General features: G+C 44.1%; 1 protein-coding gene across 2 annotated transcripts in view; it reads left to right on the forward strand.

The window, feature by feature from the left end:
• Nucleotides 1–26,484, forward strand: part of LOC138284719 (protein argonaute-1) — a 316,972-nt gene that overhangs the window by 112,650 nt on the left and 177,838 nt on the right. Inside the window, exons 4-5 of one of the 2 annotated variants that reach the window (XM_069223832.1) lie at nt 1,262–1,467; nt 9,972–10,108. In XM_069223832.1, the coding sequence (XP_069079933.1) occupies nt 1,262–1,467; nt 9,972–10,108 (343 nt within the window). The remainder of the gene's footprint in view (nt 1–1,261; nt 1,468–9,971; nt 10,109–26,484) is intronic. The other variant, XM_069223833.1, reaches the window with a different exon arrangement.

Genomic DNA, 26,484 nt, shown 5'->3' on the forward strand with positions numbered 1-26,484 from the left:
GCTGGTGGGGAGGTGACGCTTTTCCACCCTAATGGAGGAGCCGCCCCTGCGCCTCTCACCTGGGGCTGCCGCAGCAGTCTAATCTCCTCTCAGGTCTGGGGCAGGTAGGTAGCCGTCTCTTCCAAATAGACAGGGTTCATCGGCCCTGCCAACAGGTCAGCGGGCCAGCACACAGCCACCGCCAAGCAGGTGCCAAGGGGGTTGCCTCTCCACCTATGTGCCTCCAGGGCAGCTGGTGGGAATTCTTTGGGCCACTGCGAGGCCCCCCCAACACCCTCTCTTCAGGCACAACAGGTGGCAGGGACGACTTTTCACCCCCAGGCAGTGCCTTCCTTTCCTGCAGCTCAGGCACTCCGGTCTGTCACTGCCATCGGCCCTGGGTATATTCAGAGGTCTTTGTCTTGCAGTTCCACTGTTCTTTGAGGTAGCGGACATCCTATCTTGTGGGCCACTTCCCTGCCTCCACAGCACAATCACCAGCTCGGGGTCAGAATGTAATGCAGCACCGGCCACACCAACCTCTCCGATGGCAACGCCTTTTGGCATCCGCGCCCCCTAGGGAGCTGGCCTGCATGCAGCGGCTGCCATTATGTGAGGGGGGGCAGCTGAGCCTCAGCTCATGGAGTTAAGGCAGCTCTCCTCCATTTTTCGGTGGGTCTTCAGGTACCGGTATGGTCCTGTGGCTGGCAGTGGTCAGCATTGGGGTCGATGGGCCATAGCAGGGCCTCCTGTCTGGTTGTGGCCTATTGGTTGCAGCGGAGCTTCGAGTATCAGCTCCTACACGGGCGCCATTTTGGACACACCCCCGAGATTGTTTTTTAAACATGACAGTCCATTGATCACGGACCACAAGCATGTGTGAGATGTGTGCTTGGTGGTTAACCATGAAACAGCAAGCGCTCAAATGTGAATGTTATTCAGGACTGCTAAAATCACCTGTGAAGTGACCAAACGCTCACAGGAACAGCTGTTTTGCCTTTACTTTTGCGAGTGTGGCGTCTTTGCTGATGCGGCGTTTTGATGACGAACAGCTCAGCCGCACTCTAGCAGACTACTGCACCAATTTCATATTGTATTTGCCAACAATAGATCTTTTTCTTGCTTGCCAAATTCGTTCTTTATTGTATTTTAAATACTGTTAATCTTCAGGCAATAATCTGTTAAATGTTGTTCAAAAAGCGTTTGTTGCATGAGCTGACTAAGTGCATGAGCTAACTTAAGGTTGACATTTCTGATGTTCTCCTCCTTCTGATGACCTTAGATTGAAGATTTCGCTCCCCCGCAGGTTGATTTTGAGGTCACGATCCCCGGAGAGGGAAAGGACAGGATCTTCAAGGTCTCTATCAAGTGGATGGCAGTCGTGAGCTGGCGGCTGCTACATGAGGCCCTGGTGAGTGGCCGCATCCCGGTGCCGCTGGACTCTGTGCAAGCGCTCGATGTAGCCATGAGGCACCTGGCATCAATGAGGTAATGAGTAACTCTATAGAGCCTGTGTCCTTTAAAAAAAAAAAAAAAAAAAAAAAAAAACGGCCGTGGCTGCTTTTTGATTAGAGGTGATTGCTGTGTTGATGCCCATTGCAGATAGCTTCTCGGAGATTGTGGCTGACTGGTCTGAGAGTGTCTTGTCTTTACTTTGCAACCAGTACCTCAAGCGTCATTACATCGCAGTTAAGCTTTGCAGTATTTACATTGAGAGTCACTACACCACATGGGCCAGTACTTGGCTGTGACACTGGCAGCAATATCTAGTACTGCTGTACCACTGTATACCGAAAATTTAAAAAATACTGGATTTTAATTGGCCGAGGGAGCTTTTTCTCCTGCTCTCCATTCTGGTACTGTGGATCCCTAGTTAGATCCGGAGTATAGATCCGCAGTATAGAAATGATGCAATTGGCTGGCTGCAACATCATTAATACAGATTGTTGCCACCATTACATACTTGTGGACACTGTCTCACTCTCTTGAGAATTTTTTTTATAATTGCAACTGAGGTGATAGGGTGAGCACACCCAGCTCACAGATCCATGAAAGAAGGTTTTTAATTTTAAAAAAAATGTTTGTCATGGGACCCGTTGCACCAGTGCCTGGTGCCTTGGGACCCAGTGAATCCCCAGTGTGGTTCCGCGATGCAGCTGTCTCACATAGCAAGCTTCTCTACCATGGTTTCACGGTTCAGTGCAACCATCACTTGTGGGTACCAGGTCCATGATATCGGTGGGAGCTGGGCTACCAGAGGTCAGAGTCTATGGACAATCCTCTGCTTGGCTGCTGCTGCGAAGAAGGACTGGGTGCATGATGTAATTTACGATGTCATGAGTAATGTAATATATGAAGTCACACGCATGATGGGGTCACAAGTTAGTTCACTAAATTATAACTGTCAATCTCAGTGGTTTTTATTTTTTTGAATCTTGAACCCATTTCAACACTGAAGTATAACTCACTTTAACCTTTGTTTTCTTCAGTGATTTTCTGTTTGGGGGATGGAGGGGGGGTTGGCAGATGCTAAGATCTGCTATTATGGCACTTTAATCTTTGGGATTTTCTCAGTGTGTGTTTGGAGTACAGTAAAATAAAGGAGAGGGGGGGCATTGGGGTTTTACATCCCCTTATTTAAGTAAAAAATAAAGAAAACTGGTCATAGGTTGATATACCCTTTGAAAAAAGAACTAGCACTATATATATATATATATATATATATATATATATATATATATGTTCGATGGCATGTGTAGCTGCAGATACACATGCTGTGCACATCCCGCCATCTAGTGTTGGGCTCGGAGTGTTACAAGTTGTTTTTCTTCGAAGAAGTCTTTTCGAGTCATGCGATCGAGGGACTTCTCCCCTTTCGGCTCCATTGCGCATGGGCGTCGACTCCATCTTAGATTGTTTTCTTTCCGCCATCGGGTTCGGACGTGTTCCTTTTCGCTCCGCGTTTTGGTTCGGAAAGATAGTTAGAATCTCGGAAAATTTGACGGTATTGTTTGCGTTCGGTATCGGGTTAGTTACAATAGATCGACACCGAATTTTGAAGAGCTCCGGTGGCCCTTCGGGGTTTTCGATCCCCCGGCGGGGCCTGGTCGGCCCGACCACGTGCATCTTCAAGGCTAATGGAACGGACCCCATTCCACTTCTACCCCAAATGTCACAACAAGTATCCTTGTACAGATCAGCATCTGGTCTGTAACTTGTGTTTGTCTCCAGAACACAAAGAAGATACTTGTGAAGCCTGTCGAGCGTTTCGGTCGAGGAAGACATTAAGAGACCGAAGAGCGAGAAGACTACAAATGGCGTCGGCGCTGACACGACAAAAACACTTGGAGGAGGAAGAAGAAACCTTCTCCATCGAGGATTTGGACGAGGTCGATCCCGAACAGACACCAAAAACCGTGAGTAAGACGCTGACACACAAAACTCACGGAAAGGCCACTAAAGCCCAGGGGACGCCACCGCCAGTAGGCCATGGCTTAACCTGGAAAATAGGTGACCGACCATCGGCACCGAAAAAGGGCACGCATGTGTCGAAGGCATCCGACTCCGGTCGAGATACCGGCACAGAGCAGACTCGACCCCGAGACAGCGGGTCTGAGCAATTTCGGCACCGAGAGGGCGGCACCGAAGCGAGTCGGCATCGAGAGACCGGAACGCCGAAAATTTAAAAAGTGGCGTCGGAGCCGAAAAAGACTGCCGAAAAAGTTTCCATACCGAAACATCCGGCCTCGGAACCGAAATCAAGTTCCTACACAGAGGAACAGGGACTATCCTCACAAATGCAAGGACATAGGTTCGGACAAGAACTAGAGTCAATGGAGCCAGATTACACTCAAAGAAGGCTCCATATCCAAAAAGACACAGGGAAGATAAGTACTCTTCCCCCAATTCGGATGAAAAGAAGACTTGCCTTCCAAGAGAAAGACAAGCTGCCACAGGCAAAGGTGGCAAGACAAGTAACCCCGCCACCATCTCCACCACGCTCAACACAACAATCACCGGTAGCCACTCCACCACTGATGCAGTCTCCAACTCATACTGGAATGAGTCAGGATGATCCCGACGCATGGGATCTTTATGATGCGCCAGTATCAGATAACAGCCCAGACTGTTATCCAGCGAGACCGTCACCACCTGAGGACAGTACAGCCTACACACAAGTGGTGTCAAGAGCAGCGGCTTTTCATAATGTCACCCTGCATGCAGAGCCTATTGAGGATGACTTTTTATTTAACACACTATCGTCCACACATAGCCAGTACCAGAGTCTCCCTATGCTACCTGGAATGCTAAAACACTCCAAACAGGCGTTTCAGGAGCCTGTGAAGGGCAGGGCCATAACTCCAAGGGTGGAGAAAAAATACAAGCCGCCACCAACAGACCCTGTATACATTTCGCAGCAATTAACACCAGACTCTGTGGTAGTAGGGGCAGCTCGCAAGAGAGCGAACTCATACACCTCAGGAGACGCACCGCCTCCAGATAAGGAGAGTCACAAGTTCGACGCTACGGGTAAAAGGGTTGCAGGACAAGCGGCCAACCAATGGCGCATTGCCAACTCACAGGCATTGCTGGCGAGATATGATAGGGCTCATTGGGACGAAATGCAACATTTCATTGAACACTTGCCCAAAGAGTTTCAAAAAAGGGCACAACAAGTGGTGGAGGAAGGACAGAGTATCTCAAACAATCAGATACGCTCTGCAATGGATGCAGCAGATACAGCGGCTAGGACAGTAAATACAGCAGTGACCATAAGGAGACACACATGGCTGCGTACATCAGGATTCAAGCCGGAAATACAACAAGCTGTGCTGAATATGCCATTTAACGGACAGCAGTTGTTTGGGCTGGAGGTGGACACTGCTATCGAAAAACTAAAAAAATACACAGATACGGCCAAAGCCATGGGCACACTCTACTCTCCACAGATCAGAGGCACATTTCGTAAATCACAGTTTCGAGGGGGGTTTCAAGGACAAAGCACAGAACCCACAACCTCACAAACAAGGCCCAGTTATCAGAGCCAATATCAGCGGGGAAGTTTTCGGGGACACTATAGAGGGGGACAGTTCCCAAAAAGTAGAGGGAAGTTCCAAAGTCCCAAAACTCCACAGAACAAGCAGTGACTTCGACGTCACAAATCCCCAACACATAACACCAGTGGGGGGGAGACTAACCAAGTTCTACAAACAATGGGAGGAAATACCAACAGACACTTGGGTCCTAGCAATGATCCAGCATGGTTATTGCATAAAATGTCCCACTGAAAACACACAATATGTCAAAACAACACATGGATCTTCTACAACTGGAGGTCCAAGCGTTGTTACAAAAAGATGCAATAGAACTGGTACCAATTCATCAGAGAGGAACATGAGTTTACTCACTGTACTTTCTCATACCCAAAAAAGACAAAACTCTAAGACATATATTAGATCTCAGAACATTAAATATCTACATCAAATCAGATCACTTTCACATGGTGACACTGCAGGACGTAATCCCATTGCTCAAACAACAAGACTACATGACAACACTAGACCTAAAGGATGCATACTTCCATATACCGATACATCCTTCACACAGAAAGTACTTAAGGTTTGTATTCCAAGGGGTACATTACCAATTCAAAGTGTTGCCATTCGGGATAACAACTGCTCCAAGAGTTTTTACAAAATGCCTGGCAGTAGTGGCTGCTCATATCAGAAGGCAGCAAATACATGTGTTCCCGTACCTAGACGATTGGTTAATCAAAAGCAACACGCAAGAGCAGTGTTCACAACACACAAAGTATGTCATAGAAACCCTCCACAAACTAGGTTTCTCACTCAACTACAAGTCATACCTTCAGCCGTGTCAAATACAGCAATACTTAGGGGCGACAATCAACACAACAAAAGGGATTGCCACTCCAAGTCCACAAAGCATTTCACAATGTAATACAGGCCATGTACCCAAAACAAAAGATGCAAGTGAAGATGGTGATGAAACCACTAGGCATGATGTCCTCATGCATAGCCATTGTCCCAAACGCAAGATTGCGCATTCGGCCCTTACAACAGTGCCTAGCATCACAATGGTCACAGGCACAGGGTCAACTTCAAGATCTAGTGTTGATAGACCGCCAAACATACACCTCGCTTCAATGGTGGAACAATATAAATTTAAACCAAGGGCGGCCTTTCCAAGACCCAGTGCTTCAATACGTAATAATGACAGATGCCTCCATGATAGGGTGGGGAGCACACCTCAACCAACACAGCATCCAAGGATAATGGAACACTCAGCAGAGACAGTTTCACATAAATCACTTAGAACTACTGGCAGTATTTCTAGTGTTGAAAGCATTTCAACCTATAATAAGCCACAAACACATTCTTGTCAAAACAGACAACATGACAACGATGTATTATCTGAACAAACAGGGAGGAACACACTCGACACAGTTGTGTCTCCTGGCACAAAGAATATGGCATTGGGCGATTCACAACCACATTCGCCTAATAGCGCAGTTTATTCTAGGGATTCAGAATCAGTTAGCAGACAATCTCTCTCGGGATCACCAACAGATCCACGAATGGGAGATTCACCCCCAAATAGTAAACACTTACTTCCAAAAATGGGGGACACCACAAATAGACCTATTTGCAACAAAAGAAAACGCAAAATGCCAAAACTTCGCATCCAGACACCCACAGGATCAGTCTCAAGGCAATGCGTTATGGATGAGTTGGTCAGGGATATTTGCATACACTTTTCCCCCTCTCCCACTCCTTCCATATCTGGTAAACAAATTGAGTCAAAACAAACTCATACTAATAGCACCAACTTGGGCAAGGCAACCTTGGTACACAACACTATTAGACCTATCTGTAGTACCTCATGTCAAACTACCAAACAGACCAGATCTGTTAACTCAACACAAACAACAGATCAGACACCCAAATCCAGCATCGCTTAATCTAGCAATCTGATTCCTGAAGTCTTAGAATTCGGACATCTAGACCTCACACAAGAATGTATGGAGGTCATAAAACAAGCAAGGAAACCAACCACAAGACATTGCTATGCAAATACGTGGAAAAGATTTGTTCATTACTGCCATAATAAACAAATACAACCCTTACATGCATCTGCTAAAGACATCGTCAGCTACCTACTGCACTTACAAAAGTCAAAGCTAGCTTTTTCATCCATTAAAATACATCTCACCGCAATTTCAGCTTATCTGCAAATTACGCACTCAACATCACTTTTTAGGATCCCAGTCATAAAGGCTTTCATGGAGGGTCTGAAAAGAATTATCCCACCAAGGACGCCACGAGTTCCTTCGTGGAACCTTAACATTGTCTTAATACGGCTCATGGGTCCACCGTTTGAACCCATGCACTCATGTGAGATACAATACTTAACATGGAAAGTAGCATTTCTAATTGCCATCACATCTCTAAGAAGAGTAAGTGAGATACAAGCATTTGCCATACAAGAACCCTTTATTCAGAAACACAAGCATAAAGTAGTTTTACGAACAAATCCTAAGTTCTTACCAAAAGTCATATCACCGTTCCACTTGAATCAAACAGTAGAACTACCAGTGTTCTTTCCAGAACCAGATTCTGTAGCTGAAAGGGCACTACATACATTAGACATCAAAAGAGCGTTAATGTACTACATTGACAGAACAAAACAAATTTGAAAAACAAAACAATTGTTCGTTGCTTTCCAAAAACCTCATACAGGGAATCCAATATCCAAACAAGGCATTGCCAGATGGATAGTTAAATGCATTCAAACCTGTTATCTCAAAGCAAAAAGAGAACTGCCTATAACACCAAAGGCACACTCAACTAGAAAGAAAAGTGCTACCATGGCCTTTCTAGGAAACATTCCAATGACTGAAATATGTAAGGCAGCCACATGGTCTACACCTCATATGTTTACCAAGCACTACTGCGTAGATGTGTTAACAGCACAACAAGCCACAGTAGAACAAGCAGTACTACAAACTTTGTTTCAAACAACTTCAACTCCTACAGGCTGAACCACCGCTTTTGGGGAGATAACTGCTTACTAGTCTATGCACAGCATGTATGTCTGCAGCTACACATGCCATCGAACGGAAAATGTCACTTACCCAGTGTACATCTGTTCGTGGCATGAGACGCTGCAGATTCACATGCGCCCACCCGCCTCCCCGGGAGCCTGTAGCCGTTTGAAGTTGATCTTGAACATTTGTAAATTCGTAAATATATTGCTTTAAACCACATTATGTACATACATATTTACTCCATTACATGGATACACAACTCCTACCTCACCCTCTGCGGGGAAAACAATCTAAGATGGAGTCGACGCCCATGCGCAATGGAGCCGAAAGGGGAGGAGTCCCTCGATCTCGTGACTCGAAAAGACTTCTTCGAAGAAAAACAACTTGTAACACTCGCTGCATGTGAATCTGCAGCGTCTCATGCCACGAACAGATGTACACTGGGTAAGTGACATTTTCCATATATATATATATATATATATATATATATATATATATATCTATTATATATATAATAATTTATAATTAAGAATCATCAACACTGAAAGACTGATTACCTGCCCGCTACAGTTTGAACCGTTTAAGTATATCAGTCCATCATTGGTTCTCCGAACGGTGGAAACAGAGTTTTTTTTATTCACATATGTCTATAAAAATTGATTTTCATAACCAAAAAATACTTGACAAACAGCCAACGTGTGTTTCGAAACAACAGTTGCTTTTTCAGGGCTAATGAGTCAATCAAATTAAAAGGACTTTTTATTTTAATAAAAAAACAATAATCGGAATCACGATTGTTTTGTTTCCACCTCTCAGATTACGAATGGTGGACTGCTAAGTTATAATGAAGTTGCAACAACAAGGAATATGGGTGTAAAATGTAATTGTGAAGTTAAAATTAATTTAATTAAAAAATATATAATTATACATACTGATGACTGACTTCACACAACTACACAGACGTAATATATATATTTTAATTCATTAAAGTGATACACGTTTTTTGCCCTTTTGCCCCCATGTGCTGGCATCTTTCCTTTGTAACGAAGATGGTTGGTATTGTTTGCCACTAACCTACGTTTTGTAGTGTTCATCGGCTCTCTTAGGGCCATATGTACGAAAGCTTTTTCCCATAGACACAGAATGGGTAAAATCCTTTCGTACATCTGGCCCTTAGTACCATATGACTCTGTTAACTATGATATATATTTACTTACCTGCGATGTAATGGCTTACAGACCACTGAAATAATTTGAGTGTGGCTGCTCTGTAATTATTGGCTTCTCGCTCTTTACTCTGCATTCGGTGTCTGCATGTGAATGTGTCTCTAAAGTAGTAGTGTTTGTGTTCAGTGAAACGTTTACATGGATGCGCACAGCAGTGTTTATGCCTATTGATCAGTATATGGTACTTATACATCAATGTATTGTGCCCACACACTCCTGTTTTGTGCCTTTAATAATAAGTAATAAATGAGTACACTAACCCTGTATTTTGCTACCCTTTGAAAAAGTGCTCTAAAGCCTCTTCAGGGGCAGTAGTTCTATATAAATGCAATTACAATCCAGTACAGTAATCACACCTAATTTCAATTAAACCACTCTACCACAAAGAAGATGGGGTAAATGCATGGAATGTTTTCCTTGACAGCACAATGGTAATTTCAACAACCGTACCCAATAACTGCGGGACTAACAACTAACCGTGGGTTCTGGAGCGGTGTGCTATTCTCCATTAAGCAATTCAGCATTTCGTCAGTGGTAGTAAGCACTATATAAATGCAGTTGCAGTACAATTTACAGCAGTAGTGGCCACAAACAGGCGATTATCTGAATGCCTTCTGAAAAATTCCTTGTCTGTGTATTACAGAGAGGGGGACGGAGCACACTGCTCCTGTGACATGGTGTTATGTAATTCTCCACAGGTACACCCCGGTGGGCCGCTCATTTTTCTCTCCTCCCGAAGGGTATTACCACCCTCTGGGAGGTGGCCGGGAGGTGTGGTTCGGCTTCCATCAATCAGTCCGTCCCGCAATGTGGAACATGATGCTCAACATTGATGGTAAGTTCACGGTAGAAATAAGGACTGGATGTAGGCAAGATGCCATGTAGTGATTGTGAAACATTTCTCACCAGTGTCTTTCCTCAGTTGCTTCTAGACTAGAAAGAAAGAGTTGTTTAGTTTTGTTTTTCCTCTTATCTTAACAGTTTGTCATGCAGTGCTGATAACCCTGTGTCAGTGATTGCTCACCAAAAAGTACTTAGAAAAAAAGAGAACCATGGTGATGACTATAAGGGGCCTTTATTTTTAGAGTCGCCCTACAACATCTGGGGATTCAGTGACTGAACATAAAATTAAAATAATGGATACACCTATGAAGCACCAACACATTTTCAAATGGCTGCTTTTAAGCTCTAGCATCTTTGTCTTTTGAACTTACAAAATGTAACCCCCTCCAACTATACTAGAAATCCCAGAATTTTAGTGTTGAATCCATTGTCATTCGCAGCCTTTCTCAAACTACACATTTCCAGTTGATTATTTATTAAATGGTAGTCAAATGCTCTCCACTGCTGATATAACCATTCTGATGGATAACTCTAACTGCAGAGTCCTTACCTTTTAGAATATCCCCGGATGCCAGACTAGATCTGAAAGATTAAAACAGCTTTGCTTCCCCATGCCAATAGAAGGCATCATGTGGCCCTGCTGTGACTTTGTTCCACCCCTGAAGTGGCGAACGGAGCCTGGATGCTGACAGTAGTTCCTTTCTTTTCTCACCTTGGTATGCGGATCTGGAGCTCAGTCCCAACTTTTTCCTCATCAGTTGCATTTTTTTCTCCACAATTCTCCTTTCCAGTGTGCAAGTGAACTAGGTACCCTCTTAAAACTACAGGGTTTGGGCCTTGTAGGAATTGTCACAAATAGATGTCATAGCCCCACGAGCTCTGCCTTATGTTTTCCTTTCACGTACAACTCCATGTCCTTCAAGGAGTGTGCCCTTATGAACCTGAAGGCGGCTTAGGAATTTGAAGTGACGCTTTGTCGTTGAACACCATAAGAAGCTTCAGAAGTCCTGATCCCACTCAAAGTTGAGGTCACAAATCCATTCTCTCGAGGACGTTGCAGCGACAGGTCATCATCAAGTTCCAAGTTTTTCAGTAAGTCAAAATAGAAGCAGAAGACAAAGCAGGATTTGTCCCAGACCCGCCATCTTAACCTGAGAAGTCGTGAGGTACATCAAAATGCCTCTTAGTCTCGTTGTCGATCCTCAACCAAAGAGCCGATGCATCAAGAGTTTTCAGGTTCATTGAAGAATCTGCAACAGATTGAGGCTTTCATAGAGGTGATGGTGCACATTTTTGGCACCCTTCCAGCTCCCTCTGGCACATCTTCAGCCCCTAAGGAGCTGCAGAGGGCTCCATTCAGAATGCTGCTTATGGGTAAGTCCTCTGCACAGTCTGAACCTCTAGAACCCGCCTTGGGTTCTGCTCTGATAGCGGAGGCAACTTCAAATCCAGCACCAAAATCCATGCCGGTCCCTGCACCATCAGTGGCCGCACCAACGCTAGTGGTGGCAGAACACTGCTCCATTCCTATAGTCCTATAGTCCTTACCGATTCTCATCTGAATCGGTCTCAATGCCAACACGGAGCACCCGGCACCAGTTAATTTTCCACTCAGACAGAACCATGTCTTTGTCTCAAAGCCACTCCGAAGTGTTCAGCAACTCTTTGGTTTGGACCCTTCTGAGCCAACCAGAACTTAGAGATGACCATAATGAAGGGGAGTATTTTTGCCAGTGTTTTGATGTCAGTTCTCCTCCTCGACCACCAACAGAAGGGTTTGCCTCCTTTTTTCCTTGAGCAAAAGAAGGACAGAGGCCTTTGTCCTTTTTTAGAGGCCCACCCTCGGAATGCCTTCTTGCGGAATGATAGATTCAAGTTGTTCATGCTGACCCAGGTTCTGTCTACTTTGGAGCCAGGTGGCTAAATGCTGCTTTGGACCTGCAGGATGCTTACCTTCATGTTCCTGTCTTGCAGTCCCATCAATGCTATTTGCAGTTCAAGGTGGGACCAGGAACATTTTCAATTTGCCTTGCTCCCCTTTTGCCTCAACAGTGCACCTTGGGTGTTCACAAAAGTGTGGCAGGTTGGGTCTAGCCACTATTTGTAAATCAGTAATCTGGTGATCAGTAACAAATAAAAGATTAAGTTGCTCTCTTCTTCTTCCTCCAGTAAAAGTCATTTAATTGCATCACCAATAAAATAAATGTTGGGCTTACCCAAAATCTGTGATCTGTCACTTCTAATATTATTTTACTTATGTTAGCCTAGCAGTGCTCCATACAAGGACACTTGGCAAATATATGAATATCATCTCCGTTGGGGGTGCTAGATTTCATGCATATTACTTTTTTTGCCCCAGCCAGTTTTGAAAGCCTTTGTATCCAGTATGACCTGTATAAAGTGAAAACATGATCCTTCTCGAGTGCATCAGGTTTCACTTAAGAGTGGAGAATTATAAATGATACTTGCCATAAATCCTTGTACTGCTGACATGGCAAACCTCCTCCCCATACCTCCGACATTAGTGGTCTTACACGGTCTTCTGTATGCGCTTTCTTTCTTGATAGGATCTACGTCTTGAAGTGAGCTTTCCAACTTCCATGTGGCAATCTTATCCAAACTTTCAACATAGCACTATGTATAGAGTTCTAGAAATTTGCCATTAGTTCTGCTGTTAAGGTACTACCATGATCTTAAACCATCCTGAGTGATCAGATCCCATGTAATTATCCTTCCTCTTTTATTAGGAAAGATAAGAGATCTTTGACATATTGGGTACATATTTGGAATTACAGGTTGGTTCGTATTCACAGTAGTACAGGATTTCCTGTTGAGATCTGATCTTATACTAGATCTTGATGTTGGCCTTTAATTCTCACCTTTAAAAAAAAAAAAAAAAAAAAAAATTGGGGGCCCCAAACTTGTACAATAAATCTTTTCCCTCACTATAATTTCTTAATATTGCTCCAAATGTTAGCCCCTGTCTGCTTGGTCTGGAGATTCCAGGAGCATGATAAAAGATTTAAATTGCTAGACCCAGCACTAGTTTTGCATGTCTGGCAACTGCAAACCTCCTTGTTTTAATGTCTATCTCAGATTTTTCCAGACTATCCTTACTACTTTTGATGCCAAGATGAAACTATTTATACTACCCTGGATATTATGCAGCGTAAGTTCATCAAATTCAAAAGTGACTGTCTTTGTTTCTTTGTGTATCTATTAGTCAACGGATGTTCAATGATGCTTATTGTTTCTGTGTGTCTGTAAAGATCCTTTTGTACCCCTCATAGTGTTAAACTGCTTAGCCCACCTCTTTCCGGCTTTCTGGCCTGCTCTCAGAGACGCATTCTTCCCCCTTTTGCTACAGCTACATTCTTCACTTTACATTGCTGCCATGTAGCTTCAAAGCTGGTTTCTCCTCTCACCCTCAGGCCTGGTCTGGGAATTAAAAGCCAACTTGGAATTTTGTTTTAAGAGCGCAATACAAACACTTGTGAAAGGAAGACAAATAACTGTGCCACAGTTGATGTAGTGCCTATCTGACACTCTGTGATCCACTGGAAAAATGAAAAATGAAAGTGTCAAATACTGAACCCGCATAAAGTGCCCAATGCTGTTCTTGTACTTGTCGCTAGCATGGCCACATTTCTTTGATAGAAAATGGTGTCCTATGATTTTGCTAAAATGCTGCCCTGGTATTCCAGAATATTTTCAATACCCATCCAAGTTTTTCGACACGTTTTACACGGTGCAGTCATTTTGTTGAGATGCTGCTAATATATACCATAGTGCTGCAAATTATATGATTCTCAGTGTGCCAGGTTTCCAGGCATGTTGCTCAGCTGTGTCAGATTGCGAACTTCTTTCGAGGATGGTCGCTGATTCTGAAATCAGCTATGGATATACAATTTGTTTTACAAGGTCTACTTTGGGTTCGAGGGCTGCTGCTCTGAATGGTGCAGGTTACACATTACTGCCTTGTTACTAATCTTAAAGTCATGATGACAGTTCTCACATTGGTCCAGAATTTAAAGCATGATATTTAGCACAATTTTCACAAGGCCCTTCCAGCATAACTTAATACAGACCGGACTTATCCACATTTCCACAGCCTGCAAATGTTAAATGATGTGATAGCACTATGAGCAGATTGCACATGAATAGCAGTAATATGCTTCAATAGTTAGCTATCGAGAGTGGAACGCATGAGTTAAAATAAAGATGTGAAAGTCTCCAGCTGAGAGCTGCTATAATGGACATTCTGAGAAAAGCACAGCAACAAACGCTATACACTGCACTTTGTCATAGGTGGTAAGCCCCTCAGCCAAACTATTTGTCACATTGTCCAGGTATGTAAACCACCCTATCTAGCCCAATTATAACATTACCCAAATGTAACCATGACCTGGAGTATAGAAAATGCTTCTCATCATAGTTACATTGTATAGATGTTTCAGCACTAACAAATGTCAATAGCAATCACATCACATTCTGCATCGTCACAGTTCACATTACTATAATCACTCTGATTTGTAAGCAGGTTGTAAAACACATTTACCTTTACACGTGTAGCAGTTCAATGAGAACAGCAAATTACACATTTTCTTCCATTCACAGTTCAACATCTCCCTCCCCACAGTTACACAGAGACAGATGATTCCCTAGCACAGACACATACAACTAGAGTAGACCTGCATCCATACTTCATTTCATCACAGGAAAATAGACTGCTAGAGGAATACACAATAATCCTCTGCGCAGTTCTTAACCTCCTCCCAACTGGAATGCAACACCTCTCATACCAGAATATAACCAACACCTAAGGAAACTCCATTCCATGATGACAACACAGTCATCACCTACTAAACAAACACACAAATAGCATAATTTGTGTGCATGTGGCCCACAAACACAATTGCATAGATAAACGGGAGCTATTGAACAAAAGATGAATGGTCTACAACTATGTGAAGCCAAAAGGACATTTTTAAAGCACACAAGAAACTTACAATCGACCTGGTGCCAAGTTTCTTGCTTGAGGGAATCATCCTCACATCTGGAAACTGCACAGACGTTAACCTAGAATAATACACTTGGCATCTCCATAGTGCAGATCATCTGAAGCACTTGAAGTGCAAGACCTGGCAGTGTAAATATATAGTGCATTCACATCCTTATCCACATGCAGTATAAAAAGACGCGGAGCAAATTGTTTCTTGAAAAACAACTTTGTGGACTCCTCAGATGTACCCCTAGCATAGAATAGCTCTTATTCTTAGTACACTCTCTTACAAAGCAGTGGTGTGCATACACACAGACGCTCACTGACTCTAACATTCCTATTCATATTAATGCGCCTTTCTGTGGAATAGTTATTTGCTTGTAATACTATTTCTGCGTTGTACGAATCTTTAGTAAAATCATAAACACTAGAAAAGTCCCACCTGCTTGAAGGTTCCCAGAAGCTTCTTAAATAAAGATATGTAAATATGAATAGAAATGAAAAATGCATTTGTAAATAGTCGATGAGTCAGCAGGAGACAAAGGCTAAATGTACTGAATTTCAGATGTTTAGGATTTTGAATTAAAGGCCAAATAAAATCAGGAAAAAACAGCTCCTTACCCCGTGAATCCTGTAAATTCGGCCAGCTTTTAATTGAAAAATAAAGAGCCAGAATATTCTTCAACCAGCTAGCACCTTCCATCTGCCATCATGCCTTGTACCATAATTTGCACCAGTGTGTCAGTTCTTTATTAATGGGCCATGAAAAATCCCCACACTAAGGCCCTCATTCTGACCCTGGCGGTCTTTGACCGCCAGGGCGGAGGACCGCGGGAGCACCGCCGACAAGCCGGCGGTGCTCCAATGGGGATTCCGACCGCGGCGGTAAAGCCGCGGTCGGACCAGCACCACTGGCGGGGTCCCGCCAGTGTACCGCGGCCCCATTGAATCCTCCGCGGCGGCGCAGCTTGCTGCACCGCCGCGGGGATTCTGACCCCCCCTACCGCCATCCAGATCCCGGCGGTCGGACCGCCGAGATCCGGATGGCGGTAGGGGGGGTCGCAGGGCCCCTGGGGGCCCCTGCAGTGCCCATGCCACTGGCATGGGCATTGCAGGGGCCCCCGTAAGAGGGCCCCTACATGTATTTCACTGTCTGCTGCGCAGACAGTGAAATACGCGACGGGTGCAACTGCACCCGTCGCACAGCTTCCACTCCGCCGGCTCGATTCCGAGCCGGCTTCATCGTGGAAGCCTCTTTCCCGCTGGGCTGGCTGGCGGTCTGAAGGAGACCGCCCGCCAGCCCAGCGGGAAAGTCAGAATTACCGCCGCGGTCTTTCGACCGCGGAACGGTAACCTGACGGCGGGACTTTGGCGGGCGGCCTCCGCCGCCCGCCAAGGTCAGAATGAGGGCCTAAATGTCTCTTAAATCTTCAAAGTATTTCTTGAGGGAAGAACTCAAATGGAGAATGGGCATGAACTCTTTCTTTGGACCTTTTTTAATGAGAAAATACCTTGCCTAAATTCCATTTCTTCTTTGTGTACTTTTGTGTATAAGGAACCAGCATTATACCTTTCTTGTGGAAAAGGAGCTACATCTCAAATGGTCAATTGAGATTTGGTATTATTTACAGTGAAGATTTGGCAGTGGAGCCTTGAAGCGTAACATATAACCACCATTTAGCACCCATTTGTCTCTGGTTATATATAATTACTCTGAAGTGATAAGCAAAACTTAAACACCCTCTCCACCACCCCCACAAAAGTAAATGATGGGGGAGAAGTTTGGAAGTCTCTGCATGGGAGAGCACACAGGTTTCCTGCTGACCCAAATGACTGTTGATTTCCTCTCCCTCTGGATTAACCATTTGTTCTTTTTCTTGACAATGTTGTTGATGCCACTGAGTGGTTTGATACCTCTGTTACGAATGGTGGTCATGGCAAACCTCACATTTGATTTTAAAACCTTCTCTTCCGAATCAATAACATTGAACAGCTGTACTTCAACTTTCATTCACTCTCGTCTACATGAGGACCCAACAACTGGGTTAATACATTTAAGATTCTGAATCTTATACCACAACTTCACTTTGAAAGTCGAAAGACTGCCAAGAAGCTCTTTCCATAGGGATCTATTGTAATTGCCCATTTACTCATTTGTGCCGAATGCTTTAAGAGGTGTACCAGATGTGCCACATTATACTTCTGATAACATCCAATATTGTATTCTACTTATCTGGTTTTATAGATGTTGATGGATCTAATATAAGGCAGTTCCTTACAGCAAAACTGCAACCGAGTAAGGTTGAGGATCTTCCCTCAAAAATTCAGTTTTTTTTCTGGCGGTTTATATTTTTGAGAAGTCTTAGAACTGCTGGTTTTATAATTGCAGTGGTTAATACTTTACACTTCTATTTCCTGAATACAGCAATGGTTTTGCTTAGACTCTTGGCTGCAGTGCCTGCTTGATGATGGACTGTAAGGCTTCATTTATTTCTAGAAAAATAATATGGAATATTATGCTTCGAAGCGCCTCTTGCCAATGCAATAAAGTGGAATAATATAATCAATCCAGGAAACAATCTTGGGTGATCCTGGAGGTAAAGTCAGCATATAAGACATCATATCAGAAATCAGAAATATCCAAGTCTGCATTGCTAAACCTTCTAGAAGGTGAAAGAGTCAGTGCACTATTCCTGGGGTATGGCCAGAGTTTCATCCTTTTTAGGTCTGTCATTACAGCGCAGTAGTTGCCTGACCTTATGTGATCAACAGCATTAAGATGCACTATTGAGAAGAGGGGCATTGCCTACACCCACATGTTGAATACCTGAGGACAGCATTTGATTGGATAAATGTTGTGCCTCCGCTGAAAGACCGCTTGTATTGCCCGCTTTGCTTTGTGGGCAAGTGTATGCTCAGTACAACAAGACTGAATTGTTTATGGTGGCAAACCAATGAACAAGGGTATAGGTTTGACATGTTTATTATGAAAGGTTACTATAACCGCAGTAGGCCTGATACATTTATTGTGAAAAGTATAGGTTAATGCCAACAAAGATTTAAAGGTGGTTTGTTATTCCACATGGTTAAAGCCAGTAGACCTCTAATTGTGGATTGGAAATGCATCTTGTTTAAGCTTGTAGCTTGTGTTTTGATTCACAGACTCTCACAGGGTTAGAAGTTTTCCCTTTGATAATCCTTTTTAAGCCCTAAGGGTTATCACAGTGAAACAAAATCTAGCCCTAGGATTTGTTAACAGTAGGTCTGCCTAATTTATTGTGAAAGACATATTAAAGCTAATAGACGTTTATGGGTGGATTGTTGTTACTGTGGTAAAGCCTGTAGACAGGTATTCTGTTAAAATGGAAAACTGTAGGTTACTGCGGTGTGCGAGTGTTTTGGCGTTGCTTAACTCCTCTGACATATCCAAGGGCAGACAATTTTTCTTTTGATAATCCCTGGGAGGCCCTCTTTGGACAGGTTATGTATTGTTTTTCAAACTGTGCTATTGTACATATTTGGTAATTGTAAGGCTGAAAACGTGATTGTTGTTTATGGGGAAGCCCATGCTCGATACAGCAAGCCTGAAGTGGTTATTGTGATGAGCCACTAATAAAGGCAAGAGATTAGTTCATTGGAACAATTTTGCCAGATATCATAACGCTGACCTATTTGTTAAATGTTTTTCCAAATGCACATTTACATGCGTATTTACAATTGTATGACTGTGTGCCTGATGGGTGGCTGGTGGGAAAGCCATACCTCAATATAGCAGACCTTAGTTGGTTACAGTGTGAAGTCAATTTTATAGGCTGTGGGTCTGATTATTTAATTGAGAACATGTTTGTTAGATGGCATAACAATGATCTTTTTATTCTGAAAAGTTGCAGTAGGATTTTAGGTATGCCTTAGTTATTATTAAAGGCATGAGTTAACGCTAGTAGGCTTTTAAGGTTAGATTGTTATTCTCAGTGTTAAAGCATAAGTATTTTGTTACATGGAATCAGACAGATTATTTTAGTGGTCAGGGTATTTGATGTTTGTTATGCAGTTTGACAAACCCTAGGGTGTAGAAGATTTGCCCTTTGATAATTCTTGCTTGACCCTGCAAAACTGACAGATTTAGTTGTCTGCCAGGCTCTTGAAACAAATAAGTTCCGTAAACATATATAAATACACAGAAAGCCTTTTCTACCATTAATCTGTTAAAGCAAACATCATTGGGCAATTTATCATCCGACTTTAGCTATTGGTTCCATTGCTTTGTGAGTGACATTTTATATGTCCCCTTTAATTTTCTCTTTCTTTTTTTTTTTTTTTTTAAGCATCCTGCTCCCCAGACAGAGCTTAACGGGCTGCTTGCAGCTCATTTCATCTGTAGCATCCTGCAGCCACTGCTTCTAAACTGAGCGGCCATATTAAAATGGCATTGTCCATATTGAATCACTGTTTTACCATTCTAAAATGTCAGCCATCTAGGATCGCTACAACAATGATTCTCTATGTATAATAGCATTCCAAAATGGCTGTCCAGTGTGATATCTATTGAATGTCTATTTTGGAATGGAATTATGTATAGTGTATCATAGTTTTATCGATTCAAAATGTCTAGCACGTTGCGTCAAATCATGACAGGCCTATTGAAACATTAAAGCATCTACACTATGTGCAGCATCATTGCTTGATGAATCTCATATGTACATATGAGATTCATCAAGCAATATTATTTTATTATTTAAATCATGTGCGTCCCACATTTAGGCAGTGACATGTTTTCTTATATCTGCTTTTATTCTTCTAATTTATTGTGCTTATGCATGTTGAGTTTGTGTCTGTTTTATTGTGGATTGATAAGTGGATAAATAAGAGAATGAGTCAGTAGGTGACTCAATGGACCAAATCAATTAAATAGGTTTTTTTGATCAAAATTACCCATAATACATTCAATATAAACTATTTGAATTAAAGATAAGGCATTACAAATCGAAACAAAATTGATGTTTTATTGATATTTTAATGTTTGGACGTCAAGTTGTGAGGTGAGTGCCTCAAAGAATATCTCAACATTGAAGAGTACTTCAATGTCAGTAGAGTCTTAAAGCCCATCGGGATTTTCCTCTTGATATTGAGATGTCCCTGTTGTCAGGTTCACTCTGTATGACGGGCAGGTAATGCTCCTTTATCAGTATTGAATAGCAAACACCGAAAGGCATTAATGCTTTTTGCCTTTTACTCTTTAGAGCACCTGTGCTGTGTGGTAGGAGAAGTCCCTTCCCTATTGCTCTCCACCGTGTCATGAAAATCCTTCCTCACTAGTGGTATATTGCTGGCTCCTTAAAGAATCAGTGTTGGACCTGGCATCCTTGGTGTGATTTCTCCAGACGTTTTTTTTTCTTCAAATCTCTTTATTAAATGTTTAACACTAAACGTATAACATTAAACATTCCGGGATATCACATTTACATTCGGTCACAAAGGCATCTGATCTGTGAGTTGGTAGATACATGGTACATATATGTCGGCAACAGTACATAACATCTTTACATTTGATTATGATATGTGGGTTGTGAGTCAGGATGGAATCCTTTCTTGCTCTCATTGAATAATTAAAAGTAGATATCTTTACCACATATGCCCATTTTGTGTCTCCATGTATACGGAAAAAGAACTTACAGCATTTATAGGGTATGCGACCATTTATACAGTTCAAGGTGGGTGGGTGTCGTCTTTAGCTTCCATAGCTACAATGAAGGCGTCCCATACTTCAGGTCCACTTAGGGTTAGACCCCGTTGTCGAAGCTGCCGTATTGTGTGTGCTTCTGCCTGTGAGGCCCGAATCAAATCACGGAGCCAATTACTATGAACCGGGGTATACGTAGCCTTCCAATGAGTTGCAAATAGGCACCTAAACAGTACGATCAATCGGTTTATTTGTTTGTCCCCCTTATTGCGTCGGCAGGAGACCGAGCAAGCATGACTCCGGCGTCACAGGCAGGGTGCGGCTCGTTATCTCATTTATAGTGTCAATGACACTCCGCCAGGCCTCCATTAGGTGTGGACAAGACCACACCATCTGATAGAAGTCTCCCGCTGGGTGTGTGCATCTAGGGCCCTTCGGGTCTGAGTCTGGAAACATTTGTCGTATGCGAGCCGGGGACAGGTAGGTGTGATGTATATAATTAAACTGTGTATAGCGCAGTCGAACATTGCGCGATATACCTTTCATGGAGGAAAGCGTCTCTACCCAGTCTTTTTGGGACAAAGGGGAAGGAAGCACCATGTCCCATCTTGCTTTGGCACGGATCAACTCTGGGCAAGCCCGGTCCAATAACAGCGAATATAAACGAGATATTGTTTTTCTAGTGTTGTCGAACGATAGGAGTAGTGCAAGCAATTGTGATTCTTGTGGCTCATCTGTACCTGCTCCCCACGTGGCTTCCAGTAAATGCTTAACTGCGTGGCATGTAATGAAGGTGCCCACCGGAATCCCTGTTGAGTTCCAGAGTTCATTAAAGGGCTTCAGTGTTGAGCCCTCATATAGTTCACACAAGTTTTCTAGTGCTGCTTCGCGCCACGGGGCTGTATCACGTTGACCTATTAGAGTTTGTGCTTTAGGTAATTGTGTTCATGGCAACATAGTGGAGTATGGTATTGGGCTGTAACCATTGTGGACATATCTATGCCAGCAAGTTTTAGCAGCTAATAAGAGAACATAGCTCTGTGTCAAACGGCTCGATCCAACCAACAGCCAATTGAGCACTCGGAGTGGTATTAATTATTGCAACACCATCTGTTGTTCTGCCGAGGGGAATCTGCTCAACCACAAAGCAGGCCACTGCAATTGGGCTGCTGCGTAATATAGTTCAAAGTTAGGCATGCTCAGGCCACCCTTGGATTGTGGGTATTGGGTTATACGGAATGCCACTCTATGCCTGTCTCTTCCCCATAGTAAATCAGTCATAGTGGAATGTAGCGTTTTAAAGAAGGAACGGGGAGGACAATCGGTAGCGCTGTGAAGTAATATAAAAATCTCGGAAGAATAAGCATTTTTGCAATAGCCATTCATCCCATTGGTGATAAAGGGAGGGATAGCCAAAATGGTAAGGATCCGCGCACAGAGCGGAGGGCCCTGTCTACGTTGCCCTCTCTGAGGTCTACTATTCAGTGGTATATCTGTATACCCAAGTATTTGAAAGTGGTGTGCCACCACAGTAGTTGGTAATGTGGGAGGGCCCTTCGGTATTCTATGGGTACGGGGAAAGGGGAAAGATACAGGATTTTGACCAATTGGTTCGCAAGCCAGAGATGGTCGCAAACATGTCCAGTGTCTCCATGACTTTCATCATGGATTCTGCATGGTCGCGTAGGTATATCAATGCGTCGTCCGCATATAATGATATGATATTGTATGTGTTAAGTTCTGGGATTCCCCAATTGTGTGCCTGCATGCGCATTGTAACTGCGAGTGGTTCCATGGCGATCGCGAAGAGAAGGGGGATAGCGGACATCCCTGCCTGGTGCCTCTGTATATTGGAAAGGACTCCGAAATTACCTGTCCTGTCTTGACCCGCGCGACGGGTTTGGCATACAGAGTGTTGATCCACTGGACATATCCAGCACCAAATCCCATAGTCTATAACGTAGCAAAGAGATAATCCCAGCTAAGCGAATCAAATGCTTTTCCTATATCCAATGATATAGCTACTGCACCTGCTGGTGGTGTCACCCGGTGTTGTGCAATATACGGATGAGGCATCTTATATTGAGAAAGGTGTTCCTACCTGGTATGAACCCTGACTGATCCTCGTGGATTAGGTGTGTCATGTAGGGAAGGAGTCTGTTAGCAAAAATATTTACCTAGTAATTTGCAATCAGAGTTAAGCAATGACCGGGCTGGTATGATCGGACATCAAGGGGGTCGCGTCCGGGTTTGGGGAGGAGGGCAATCAGTGCTTCATTCATTGAGTCAGGTAATCTCGTTCTTTCGTATGCCTCATTGAACACCTGCAAAAGGGGCGGTAGCAGAAGCGTGGCCTGGGATGATATGTATTCTACTGGCAGGCCGTCTGATCCTGGGGTTTTGGCGCGTGCCATCTGTGATAGCGCTAGGCTGAGTTCTTCTAAGGTGATTGGGCCGTCTAGCGCCTCAGCTTGTTCAGTCCGCAGGCGTTACTGGGGAGGAAATACTAAGAAGTAATTCAGCTGTGCAGCCGGGGGAGGAGGATTAGGTGAGTATAAGGACTGGTAGTAGTTGTAAAAGACCTCGTTAATTGCTATTTGTGTGCTTACCATCTGTCCTGTGTTCAATTTTATTGCCCATATGGGGAGGGCTGAGAGGGCTGTCGCACCTGCCATGCTAACAGTCTGCCTGCCCTATCGCCTTCTGCATGCTTACTTGCCATGTAGTGCCTATAGTCATACCTGCAGAGTCTAAGATCCGCCTCCCTATAATTCGTCTTAATTGTTTGTAGTTCTGCCATGGGTAAGTCATCAGCCGCAAAAGCAACCTCAGCTTCACGTAACTGGGACTCTAAGTTTGAGATCTTCCTATGTAGTACCCTTCTGACACCAGTTGATGCAGACATGCAGTGGCCCCTAACCACCACTTTATGGGCATCCCATTCTATCGCTTTATTGGTTGCGGAGCCACTGTTCGTAGAGAAATAGTCCGATATACATTTAGTTAGTTCAGCACAAAAGGGAGGGTCAGACAAGGTAGGCGCCATGTAGGAATAGGTGCGCCAGGTTTCCCCCATCCTAATATCGCATGTAATGGGTTATGATCTGATAAAGTACAAGCCAGGTATTGTGCTGTGTGTATCTTGTATACGACCGCCTGAGATGCTAAAATCATGTCTATCCTGGTATGAAGGGCATGCATAGGGGAGTAAAGAGTATTTGCGCTGCTCCGGGTGGCGCATGCGCCATATATCATGCAGTCCGTTGAACTGCTGCCAAGTATTGAGTTCGCGCGAGAGTTGGCCACTTTGGGCAGACGGTAGTGGGGGGGGGGGGGGGGGGGGGAATAGATCTATCCATTTGAATGCCCATCACACAGTTGAAATCGCCGCCCCAGATGCAGTCTATTGTTGGGTCGTGGAACATGCCTGTTGTGAGTGGATGAAGGAAATCTAGTTGATTAAAGTTGGGGGCGTATAGTGCCACTAATGCCAACAGCGTGCCGTCTAGTCTTCCTTCTATTACTATATATCTCCCATTTGTGTCTATATGCGTATTAGTGATCACGTAAGGGACTCCTGGGGCGATCCACATCACCACTCCTCGTGCGAAGGAGGAAGACCCTGTGGCCAGCAACTGTCCTTTCCAGGTTTTCTTGGTGAGGTCTAGGGTAGTGTTTAATAGGTGTGTCTCTTGCAGCAGGGCGAAGTGTATATGGTGGCATTTCAGGTAATTATGTATTACGTGGGTTTGCCATTCCTCCCACATTCCATGTCAACACGCTATATTGTGGGGTGGTTGATTGTCTTTGTGTTGTCATTAGTGTGTGGTGGGGCTAAAGAGAGAGGAGGCGCGGGGGACACGTCCCGGTTTTGTTGTGTGGGGCAGCCAGTATCTACCATTGCCCTGCCAATCCCCCCTTGGAGCCCGGACATCATATACTGTCAGCATTTTTAAGTGTGCTGTGTGACAATCCTGCAAGGGTTTACTATGTAGACCTAAGATGATCCCCGAAAGAAAAAAAACAGATAGAACAATAACATTAATAAACAGCAGCACAATTGTGCAAACATCTAAACAGTGCCCATTACCATGAGCAGATATAGGAGTGAACCGGTCCATATGGTACGGGGCGTAGAGGATGCAAGTTCAAATCAAGGGTAATCGTGTCAGGCCCAACGAATGGACTTACTCCTTCCTCTGCACGGTGCGCCCGCGAGGAGGGATCCAGACCGTGCACTGTGTCGTAGTTTAAGTTCTTCATTGTGGTTGTCTGCATTGACCTGGTCAGTGTACCGTATGCCATAGTCATTTCCAAGTGACACTGCTGATCGTCTGGAAATGCTCATTAAATGTCGTCGGCTGAGCGCGGAGTGAGAAGCGGGCCCAAGGGGGATCCCAGCGAGTCAGAGTTAGTTTCATGTTCCTGGTCAGAGTTTCTAGTTCCCACATGTTCTGTTAGTGGGTCCGCCACAAAACGTGATGTTACCTGCGGGAGTCGGGAGCGCTCTCCTGCGACTTGTTCCATGGATGGCTTAGGTCCTGGACGTGATCGTCGTTTTTGTGTTACTTTAGGCGGTGTACGTTCTTCTGTGGAGTTATCCTGTTGTAGAGGACAGGCAAGACCCTTGGCGTGCAGCGACGTCCATGCATCTTCTGTGGAGGTAAAGATGAGGACTTTGGGACCATCCTGTACTCGTAACTTAAGGGGGAATAGTAGTGCATATTTGATGTGGTGTTCCCGTAGGCATTTTTTAATCTGGTAGAACGAGATATGTTTCGACTGGACATCCGCCGTGAAGTCGGGGTATGCCGTGATTGATGCATTGTCGTATTGCTGTGGGCCCACTTTACAAAAGAGCTGCAAGACGTGGTCCCTATCCCGATAGTTGAGTAATTTGGCTAATAAAGGGCGGGGATATGCGCCTGGTGGGGGAGCTTTGCTTGGAACCCTGTGTGCGCATTCTATCGAAAAGAATTTAGGGATATCACCTTGCAACACTGTATCTGTAAGCCATTTTTCTAAGAACAGTTCTGCACTGGGACCCTCAGCCCGCTCCGGGAACCCTACCAAACTAATATTATTTCTCCTCAATCTGCCTTCGGTATCTTCTGCTCTGCACTTTAGTTTGTCAACCTCTGTCGATAAGCGTACTTGTTCTCATAGAGTTTGGACCGCTGGGGTCAATTCACCTACTTCTTTCTGCATTTCCGAGACTCGGTCAGCCAGTGCACGCTGGTCAGTTCTGAGTAGTCCGACATCCACTACCACAGCGCCTAACTTCGCTTCCAAGGTAGCTTTGGTTTCTACTATAGCTTGCACGACCTTCTCGAATTGCGAAGTATGGTTGCTTAGTGTGATTTCCATCTGTCGTAGGGCCTGGGCAGTAGAATCTTGTTCTCCCATTGGGGGGTCTAGGTGATTTTTGGCCCCGGTTGGTGCTTTTGCCATTTTTGGCTTGCCCATCTAGGCAGTGCTTAACCACTGCATGGTTTGTGGGTCTTCCGGGCTTTGCAGCACAAAGAAAGTTGAACCTTCGCTCACATACGAGAGTTAGCGCATAATTTCTTTTACTTCGACTTTTATTCAGTGGTATGCCGGCTTGTAATATTAATGGGAATGAGTAATAAGGGCCAACGTTCAACTATTACTGATCTGCTTGTCGTATGGACCTGTTGGATTGTTC

Source organism: Pleurodeles waltl, chromosome 3_1, assembly GCF_031143425.1.
Source record: "Pleurodeles waltl isolate 20211129_DDA chromosome 3_1, aPleWal1.hap1.20221129, whole genome shotgun sequence".
NCBI lineage: Eukaryota > Metazoa > Chordata > Amphibia > Caudata > Salamandridae > Pleurodeles > Pleurodeles waltl.